At 39.5% G+C, this 10,470-nt stretch overlaps 1 protein-coding gene across 1 annotated transcript; it reads left to right on the top strand.

Moving 5' to 3' along the window:
* Positions 1–696: 696 nt before the first annotated feature.
* PTGS2 (prostaglandin-endoperoxide synthase 2) lies at positions 697–8,689 on the top strand. Its single transcript, XM_008514076.2, has 10 exons — positions 697–1,220; positions 2,018–2,134; positions 2,254–2,397; positions 3,045–3,188; positions 3,584–3,765; positions 4,449–4,532; positions 4,662–4,908; positions 5,191–5,477; positions 5,856–6,003; positions 6,155–8,689. The coding sequence occupies exons 1-10, from the start codon at positions 1,169–1,171 to the stop codon at positions 6,562–6,564; spliced, it is 1,815 nt and encodes a 604-aa protein (XP_008512298.1). The 5' UTR covers positions 697–1,168; the 3' UTR covers positions 6,565–8,689.
* Positions 8,690–10,470: the final 1,781 nt, after the last annotated feature.

Raw genomic sequence — 10,470 nt, 5'->3', positions numbered from 1 at the left:
CTCGAATTAACTATTTACAGGTTAACTGCTTAGGAGGGGTATCCTGGAGAGAAATCTACCTTTTTTTCCTCTCCAAGAAGTAAGGAGGGGGTGGTGGTGTGGAGAACAGTAGTTCTTAAGATTGGCCCTGAGCTAACGTCTGTGCCAGTCTTCTGTATTTTATGTGGGGTGCCGCCGCACGGTGGCTTGACGAGTGGCGCTAGTCGGCACTGGGATCGGAACCTGCAGCGGGCTGCTGAAGCTGAGCGCGCGAACTTCACCTCCACGGCACCCAGCCGGCCCAGAACAGCATTTCTTACGTTAAACACAATTTAGCTATAATGAGAAATTACAGATATGTACACTGACTACAGCTATTATATTTCATTGGGTCAAATAAAAATAATTTTAAAAAGGTATGCACGAATGTATGAGCTGCATATACACTAGGTTAAGTGTTGTCACTAAAATCAAACATGACATCAAACACGTTTGTCCACGACATGGGTAATACATGGCAGCCTTTCGTGGCTTTGCTCGTCCCAGTCTGTCCTGACCGTGACCTCCTCGGCCCCCAGAGACCTAGGGCCGAGACAAGGGGGCGGCGGCGCGAGGGGATTCCCTGCACTCTGCTACCTCCGGCCGCGCCGATTCCCGGAGAGGAAGCAGAGCGGCGCCCCTGCCTCCTCAAGGGGATCTGCCTGGGCACCGGCTCTCGGAAGCCCAGGGTCAGACCAGGAGGAAGGAAAGGAATCTGGCGCCAAGCCGGGCGCCGGAGACAGAGAAACTGGGCTAGGGGAATAGGGAGATGAGCCGAGCTGGGGGCAATCCGCTTTGCACCCACCTTAGAGAAGCCGACCGCAGCTTCTCGGATTGCCGATTTTCTCATTTGCATGAATAAAAGATCCTGCCCCATCCGGGTGGTACGCAATTACGCACTCAAAAGTGAGTGGGGAGAAAAGTTTGAAGGGGGCGGTAAGGAAAGGCGGAAAAAAACAGTCATTCCATCACGTGGGCTTCGTTTTCACGCATAAAAGGAAGGTCCTCTCCGTTAGCTTCCAGTTGTCAAACGACTTGCAGCGAGCGTCAGAGGTCCGCCCAGGCAAGCCGCACAGCGCCTCCTCCAGCACTGCCTCCCAGCCCGCACCCGGCACCGCCTCCGCCCGCCCGCGTCCTGCCAGCCGCCCAGATGCTCGCCCGCGCCCTGCTGCTCTGCGTCGCCCTGGCGCTCGGCCACGCAGGTAGGTACCTGGCACCCTGCACCGGGGACTCCTCGGTTCCGCGCACAGAGGCCGCGTTTCCGCTGTGCCCTCCCGGATTCTCCCGGTACCCTGCACACTCTCCGAATAGAGAGCCGTATGGCTTTGTAAAGAGCTTAGAGTCCAGAAGAACTGGGTGAATATGCCAGCTTTGCCACCAGCTCGGATCATCGTGGGCCAGTTACTTCACCAGTCTGGGTCTCAGTTTTCTCCTCTGCTAAATAGGAATAGTGATACTAATTTGCAGGTTGTCGTTATAATCAGATAGATACAATATATGTGAAATGTTTGTGTGTGGTACCTTCTGTCATTGACTAGGAGTAATTGTTTTAAATAACCTGGTTGGTACTTTCCTGCCCCAAGAAAGTCCAGATTGTTTTCTAAGATAAGCAAAATATAGTAAAAGTAAGCTGTTTTTACTTTGAAATTTTCCCTAAAGTTTGATTATTGTACTAGATCATCCATTTTAATTTTGAAATTGCTGCTTATTTGAGCTTCTTAAAAATGCTAATTTGAACATCTAAAAACTTACTACGAAAAAGCAACATGATTTCCCTGGTTGATTATTCTGTTACCCTTACTTAGAATAAGAAGTTGGTATTTCTCCGTATAACCATTCTGTGAAGCAGGTTAAAAAAAATTGTTTTCCCATGACTACCTGTTTATTTCTTGCATTTATCATTGTAAAGTTGACTCCTAGTAAGTAAAACACTTAAATGTTTAAATCAAGATTAAGACACTGAAGAATGATGTATTTACTATCCTTACTTTTATTGTAGCAAATCCTTGCTGTTCCAACCCGTGTCAAAACCGAGGTGTATGTATGAGTGTGGGATTTGACCAGTATCAGTGTGACTGCACACGCACAGGATTCTATGGTGAAAACTGTTCAACACGTAAGTTTGCCCTTGGGGGCCCTCATTTGGAATGGGAATAGACTCAGTTATCATTTTACAGATTCGTGTCTTATAATGGGCCTGGTTAATTTCTCCCTCCTTCTTTTCTCTTGTTGCAGCTGAATTTCTGACAAGGATAAAATTATTCCTGAAACCTACTCCAAACACAGTACACTACATACTTACCCACTTCAAGGGAGTCTGGAACATTGTCAATAGCTTTCCCTTCCTGCGAAATGCAGTTATGAAATACGTGTTAGTATGTAAGTACTAGTCTCTTTCTAAGATTTTCAGCTTCCTCAAAGAAAAATGTACTTTATTATACTGCACATGACTGTACCTATTCAGAAAATGTGTTTCCAACCTTGTCAAAATGACTTTAAATATATCTTTCTAATTTGCCTTTTGTCTTAATGGCCAAAAATATTGACGTTTCGGTTCCAGTTTATGAAGCTCTGTCTCACAGTCAGAACTCTACCTACAATCCTGCCCACTTCTTCCAGCCTTCACTGTTCTTGCCGATTGGTGAAGGAAATGTGGTTCAGTTGTTTTATTGAATGCCCACGGGCCACAGAATTGCACCCATTAAAATAAATGGTTAGTTTGGATTTGGGTTGACTAGAAAACAACTTCATATCTAAAGTAAATCAAGATGGCTACACCGTAATGTCTTGCATAAAGTATATATACTTTATCAAAGATGCGTTTTATAAATGAATCATCCTTTCCTCTTTTTTGAATATAAGTGACAGTTAGACTTACAAATGTAATTGTTTTAAAATAGAGTATCTTTGTTGGAATGAGATTCAATCTCTGATGCCACTTTGCACATCTTACAATAAGAAATGAGCATTGATTTGCGTTGCATATGGGAGCAAATAAAACATTTTCTTTTCCTTGAAAATTTCAGCCAGATCACATTTGATTGAGAGCCCGCCAACTTACAATGCACAGTATGGCTATAAGAGCTGGGAATCCTTTTCCAACCTCTCGTATTACACCAGAGCTCTTCCTCCTGTGGCTGACGGCTGCCCAACCCCCATGGGTGTGAAAGGTGAGTGAGAGGTGGCAGTTTGAACTGTATTGCAATGGAAGGTGGATTGCTACCTTGAACATTTGACCCTAAACTATCATTTATTTCTAGTAGAAGTATGGTTTTTTCCTTTCTTATGGAGATGTTTTTGCCATAAAAGTGAATGGACATTTTGGTGTAATGTCTGAATATTTTCAAATTCTTTCATTACAACTGAATTACTACTAGTTAAAGGAAATAGATAAAATTATCCTCTGAGAAGCTGTTCCCCCACATCTTAGAACTTTCATTCATATTATGATCCTGTTCATAATTGTATTTCTCCTGTCAGTAAAGAATGTGCTATAAATGGACAGTCACTGTCTGCTTCCTTGAATATACAGATGGAATCTTACCTTAGCTTTCTCATTTTTCAGGGAAGAAAGAGCTTCCTGATTCAAAAGAGATTGTGGAAAAATTTCTCCTAAGAAGAAAGTTCATCCCTGACCCCCAGGGCACAAATATGATGTTTGCATTTTTTGCCCAGCACTTCACCCATCAGTTTTTCAAGACAGATCCTAAGCGAGGTCCAGCTTTCACCAAAGGCCTGGGTCACGGGGTAAGACCGAGTTAAATCAGGATGACAGCAAATTATAGTGAAGTGCTAACATTTAATACCGTGTATATATTTGCCATATCAAATAATTCACCCTCCTTTTAAAAAATGTCCTATCTATGGAATCCTTAATAGAGTTTCTATTTTAATTCACTGGTTCAGTAAAAATACACACACACACGTACACACATAAATGCAAATATTATTATTTGTAATTTGGCTTTTATATTTTAGTTTAAAATATCAGCACTGCAAAAAGTTGTCTTTTCAAAACATGTTTGTACCTGATTCTGCTGCTTTAAATATTATAAGGTGAGATTTTTGCGGCATTATCATCTCTTGGATTTCAATGACATAGCTTCAATTTGTCAATAAGAATTTTATATCAGTAATAAATTTTCTGATGCTTTTAAAAGAAATTCCCTGGCATTACAGTGAAGCGTATGATATATTTATAAGCTCCATATGAGATACTAATACCTTTCAACACAGGAGACATATATGGGTTTGTAGCTCCGGTAGATAAACAAATTAATGTAGTATTTTGTGGCTATGAAAAAATGTTTTATTGAAAATGTTTAATTAAAGCAAGCTAAATCATCAAATTATTTAATGATAAATTATAGACCCTTTATATAAAAACAACTTCAACAGCAACAAATTGAAATTTTTCCGTAATCTTCTAGGTGGATTTAAGTCATATTTATGGTGAAACTTTGGATAGACAGCATAAACTGCGCCTTTTCAAGGACGGAAAAATGAAATATCAGGTTTGTTCCATTTGGATATTAAGAATTAGTTCTGCCTCACCACTTACCTATATTTTAAACTTTCTAATGATTAAAATTCATTTCTTAACTCCTTTTGATTAATGTTAACTTGTTGCCGTTATTTTATAGATCATTAATGGCGAGGTGTATCCGCCCACAGTCAAAGACACTCAGGTGGAAATGATCTACCCGCCTCATATTCCTGAGCACCTGCGGTTTGCTGTGGGGCAGGAGGTCTTTGGTCTGGTGCCTGGCCTGATGATGTATGCCACGATTTGGCTGCGGGAACACAACAGAGTGTGTGATGTCCTCAAACAGGAGCATCCAGAATGGGATGATGAACGCTTGTTCCAGACGAGCAGGCTCATACTGATAGGTAAGCAACAAGAGGAAAGAATTGAGATAAAACCCTCTGCCCGAGTGAAAGCTAACTTGTCCCCTTTGCTATGTTTTAAGTAATTCCAAGGAAATGTAAAATCACATGCTCCGTATTCATTCAATCCTCGAGCGTGATTGGTAATATAACTCCCTTTTGTTCTGATAGTAAAAAGGAAAAAACAGAAGTGAAGGAACAGCAAATTAAAATTGCATTTCAGTTGCTTGAAAGTTTGTGATCAGAAAGAATTAATGCTCTCAATTCTTTATCTTGTGCAAACAGGAGAAACTATCAAGATCGTGATTGAAGACTACGTACAGCACCTGAGCGGCTATCACTTCAAACTGAAGTTTGACCCAGAGCTGCTTTTCAACCAACAGTTCCAATACCAAAACCGCATTGCCGCTGAGTTCAACACGCTCTATCACTGGCATCCCCTTCTGCCTGACACCTTTCAAATCGATGACCAGGAGTACAACTTTCAACAGTTTCTCTACAACAACTCTATCTTACTGGAACATGGACTCACCCAGTTTGTTGAATCTTTCAGCAGGCAAATTGCTGGCAGGGTACGCATTGTTATTGAAAAACAAAACAAAGGATTAGTCAGTAGCTAGAATTTCTTCTTAAACTTAATAAAAGAAGAATTCATTGTTTTGCTAGTAAGATTCTTTTCTTAAAATAAGAAGCCTAACATTTTTTGAAAAGTCTAAACTTTTAGTCTACAATTATCAGATAGCAATATGTAGTCACACCTTAAAAATGGATATTTTTCAAAACTTTCTATAATCTTAGAGATTGTAGAAATGAATATTTCAAACTTGAATAGTTTAGGTCTCAGCTGGGAGCATTCATCTTACCTGCTGTGTACCCAAGGAATGCTTTTAAGATAGAAATCATAAATATGCCTACAGATCTTGTTCTACAGTTTAATTCATTGTCCACAGGTGGCTGGTGGTAGGAATGTTCCAGCTGCAGCACAGAAAATAGCAAAGGCCTCAATCGACCAGAGCAGAGAGATGAAGTACCAGTCTCTGAATGAGTACCGCAAACGCTTTCGGCTGACGCCCTATAAATCATTTGAAGAACTTACAGGTGAGAAACAGTTTCTAAACTTCTTAAAAGAGTCAGAGGTCAAACGGAAACAACAGAGAAGTTGAAAGCAAATTGAGCAAAGAGTTAAAACTGTTGTTTTATTGTGTAATGTTTTACATTGGTTGTATCTCTGTCTCTGTCACCTTCCCAGGAGAGAAGGAAATGGCTGCGGAGTTAGAAGCACTCTATGGTGACATTGATGCCATGGAGCTGTATCCTGCCCTTCTGGTGGAAAAGCCTCGCCCAGATGCCATCTTCGGGGAGACCATGGTAGAACTTGGGGCACCATTCTCCTTGAAAGGACTTTTGGGTAATCCTATCTGTTCTCCTGACTACTGGAAACCCAGCACTTTTGGTGGAGAAGTAGGTTTTAAAATCATCAACACTGCCTCAATTCAGTCTCTCATCTGCAATAACGTGAAGGGCTGTCCTTTTACTGCCTTCAGTGTTCAGGACCCGCAGCTCAGCAAAGCAGTCACCATTAATGCCAGCGCTTCCCACTCTGGACTAGATGACGTGAATCCCACAGTACTGCTCAAAGAACGTTCAACTGAACTGTAGAAATCTATGGATCATATTTATTTATTTATATGAACTATTTCTTTTAACTTAATTATTTAATATTTATATTGAACTCCTCAGGTTACTTAACATCTTCTGTTAAGGAGAAAGGAGGCATGCTTGTGAAGATTTTTGTGTCACTATTTTAAAGGTGTCTTTTCTGCAAGGGGGAAACAGTTTTCATTCCTTTTTATAAACCAGTGGGAAGTGAGTTTGAAATGTTTTTACTTGAATTTCAATTTACGTTATGTATAATAAGAACAAAAGCAAAGATGTTGGAACATTTAAATACTGTTACAAGATAGCAAAATGCTGCAAGTTTCTTTTGACACTATTGATACTTTCAAGTGTATCTTCATGATGCATTAGAAGCAACTACCTGCGCACTGTTCCTTTCATTTCTCTTAGCCATTTTGCTAAGAGAAACTCTCTTCTGATCAGTTTACTTCTTTTATTTTGTTTTCTTGCTTTTAAGATCTGAATTTGTCTTTCTTTGGACTCTCTGTCTATATTTTCTTATCTGAACTTTTGCAAGTTTTCAGGAAAACCTCAGCTCAGGACTACTATTTGACTCCTCTTAAGAGGAATAAAAGAAAAATTTTTAAAAACCCATAAAAATGACTTTACAGGGGCCAGCCCAGTGGGGTAGTGGTTAAGTTCACAGGCTACACTTCAGTGGCATGGGGTTTGTAGGTTCAGATCCCAGGCTCAGACCTACACACCACTCATCAAGCCATGCTGTGGTGACATCCCACATACAAAATACAGGATGATGGGCACAGATATTAGCTCAGTGACAATCTTCTTCAAGCAAAAAGAGGAAAATTGGCAACTGATGCTGGCACAGGGCCAGTCTTCCTCACCAAAAAAAAGGCCTTTACAAAATGGTATGCATTCATTTTTCATGAAAAGCAGAGAGCTTTATTTATAATTAATTTGAACTATGTGTAACAGAAGAAGCCCACAAAGAGGCTAATGCCTTTGAAAGAACCATGGGGGGTTCTTGACAGGAAGAAACTTATCTTCCTGTTCTAATGAATTTAAAAACAAAACCAAACAACTCCTGAATAGTCCCCAGGAAGATGATGCTTCTTCTTTTCCACATCTCATTGTCAGCTGACATTTTCTGGTACTGTGTATTACTTAATTTATTGAATATTATTATTTATGTTTCATTAGGACATTATTGTTATAAACTGGTTTTAAGCCTGCAATCATTGATTTTTTTTGTTATATCAGAATCAATATATCTTTGGAATTACCTCTTTGAATTATTATGTAAACTACAAAAGACATTATTAGATTAAGATTTGTAGGGGCCAGCCCAGCGTCCCACATACAAAATAGAGGAAGATTGGCACAGATGTTACCTCAGCAACAAGCTTCCTCAAGCAAAAAGAGGAAGATTGACAGTAGAGTTAACTCAGGGCCAATCGTCCTCACAAAAAAAAAAAAAAAAAAAAACCTATAAAGAAATTTTCAGGAACCAACTCCAGTATACTGAGACATATACAAGGTTGGAATTTATGTTTTTAAGATTTACCTATACACCAGCCCACAGAGAACATTGCATCTCATTAGCTTAGATGTACCATGCAACTGACATTTTATACATTTTGAAGGACCTATGGCTGCTTCATTAATTCATTCAACCATGACTTATTGAGGAGATGTTCTGTGCAAAGCACTGTGGGTTTTAATATTTTTAAATCAAGCACTGATTACACATAACATCAATATTTTTGTAAATAATTGAAAAAGCATGTCTGTTAGGGAGAGGGAGGAAATTAAATTTTATTAAAGAGAAATAACTCAGGGGAATTTTTCTTTAAGATTTTATTTTTAAAAAGTTTATGGTTAGGAAAGAAATAGTCAATATTAGAGGGACTTGGATAAAAATTAACTTCACTGATTTTAAAAAGACAAAACTGATGTGTTGTTAACATCAACCTGCTGATTAAACCTGGGAATCTGAAATGTATATGTGAATGTTTTGGTGCCTCAGATAAATGTATATTTAAATTAACTTATATGAAATATAAGTGCTGAAGCAAATGTTTGTTTATTTTTATATTATTTAAGAATCAAAAAATCTCTTCTAAAATAAATTTTGACTGTTTCTATATATCTTTGTCGTGTAGCATATGATTTCTCTAAAGCGTTATACTTAAAATAAACCATTGTCTTGTAGCCGCCTATCTAGTCCAAGTTAGACTGGCCCTTAATGAAATGGTTCTGCCCTCAGTCATACAGAGGCTTCCTGGAGTCACTATTTATAATCTCTTATTCACTGCAACACTGTATTAGAGAGCATGTGCTTTGTGCTATAGGAGATAGCAACAAACTTGTTTTCATTGCCTAATCTATAAGAAGGGAAAAAAGCAAATACACGAATGGCAAAGAATAAGACAAGAGTTACTAAGAAAGTACAAAATTAAAAAGGAAGATCAAAGAGGGAGAGACTATACTCAGTTGGGCAAATCTTTGAGACTGGTTCTTTGGCTTCTGTTGTACCCCTACTCTTGGCATCAAGGACCACATATTTAACATCCTGCCTGGCCTCTCTATTCCTCGGCCTTCTCCATTCCAGCGACGCCTTCTTCCACCATATTTCCTATGATCATACATACCTGGATCTCATCATCATTAATTACTGTACCATTCCCAAAATCTTGATTTCAAGCATCCTCTTGTATCACAAACACTGCCAGCTCACCTGTGTTAGTACTCACGGTCTTATCATCTCATTCTCCAGTTTCACCGAGCCTGCTGATCCGTGGACCTCATCACCTCACTATATCACCCCATTATCTGCTCATTTCCTTCCTTCTACATCTAGCTCAGATTCCATTGCCCATCATTATAATCGCTCCCTCACTCTACCTACTCCCGCCTCCATTACTAAATTGCCACAATTTAATCAATTTCAGCCATCCTCCTAGTCCATGTATTTGAATTCTCAGTAGCATTCAACACAAATGTCTATAGCTTCTTCACTGAAAGACTTTCATTTTCTTGGCTTCATGATTTTATACCCTTCTGGTCCTTCTCTACCTTCACAGAGTGCTGCTACTCAGATTTTTTTTTTTAAAGTTCTTCATCCTCTACTGTATCTATGAATTGAAGTGTCTTGATCCCTCTCTCTTCTTTGTCTGCATTCTTCCAGATTAATCCCATCCAAGCTCTTAAACTGAAATATGAAGTAATCACTCCCAAATTTATGTCTCCAGAACCAACCTCTCATTGTCACTTGACAAGTTCTCCACTCAGACACATAAATATAATGGCTGATTTTACATTTATGTCATTTTAGCACCATATAGCCAAAATAATCATCATCCACAGTTAAGGACACCACCACGCCCTAGCTCTCAAGCAAAAAACCCTCTTTCCTTCATACCCATCACCAATCCAGCAGCAATCCTATTGACTATATCCCACAAATAAATCCTAAGTCTGTCACCTTTTCTCTAACTCCACTGCTTTCAATTTAGTTGATGCAATAATCTCTCAGTTGGTTTTCTCTCTTCTATTCTCCAAACCATTCTCCTTATAGCAAAGAGAGTGGCCATTTTCAAACATAAGTCAGATCATGCCCCTCCCCTGTTTGAAATCTTCTGGGGGTAACAATTACACAATGGGTAAATCTAAACTCCTTATTATACAATGGGTAAATCTAAACTCCTTATCTTGTCCTATCCCAGTGATCTGTCCCCTGTCCATCTATCTGATCTCAGCTACCATAATTCTACGTCCTCGTTCACTGTGCTCTAGGCACAGTGGCTCTCTTCTGGTTTGCCCACTTGCAGTGCTTCTCAAGCTGTTGCCCTACCTAGACTTCCACATGGCTGAATCCTTTACAACATTCAAGTTTTAGCTCAAATTTTCTCTCTTGGGCTGGCCCTG

Source organism: Equus przewalskii, chromosome 23, assembly GCF_037783145.1.
Source record: "Equus przewalskii isolate Varuska chromosome 23, EquPr2, whole genome shotgun sequence".
In the NCBI taxonomy this organism is placed as follows: Eukaryota; Metazoa; Chordata; class Mammalia; order Perissodactyla; family Equidae; genus Equus; species Equus przewalskii.
This window is presented reverse-complemented; position numbering and strand designations above follow the sequence as displayed.

Coding starts and splice junctions, on each gene's coding strand:
- PTGS2 (XM_008514076.2), top strand. CDS start 1,169: ATGCTCGCCCGCGCCCTGCTGCTCTGCGTCGCCCTGGCGCTCGGCCAC. Junction 2,135..2,253: donor TGGTGAAAACTGTTCAACAC/GTAAGTTTGCCC, acceptor CTCTTGTTGCAG/CTGAATTTCTGACAAGGATA. Junction 4,533..4,661: donor ACGGAAAAATGAAATATCAG/GTTTGTTCCATT, acceptor GTTATTTTATAG/ATCATTAATGGCGAGGTGTA.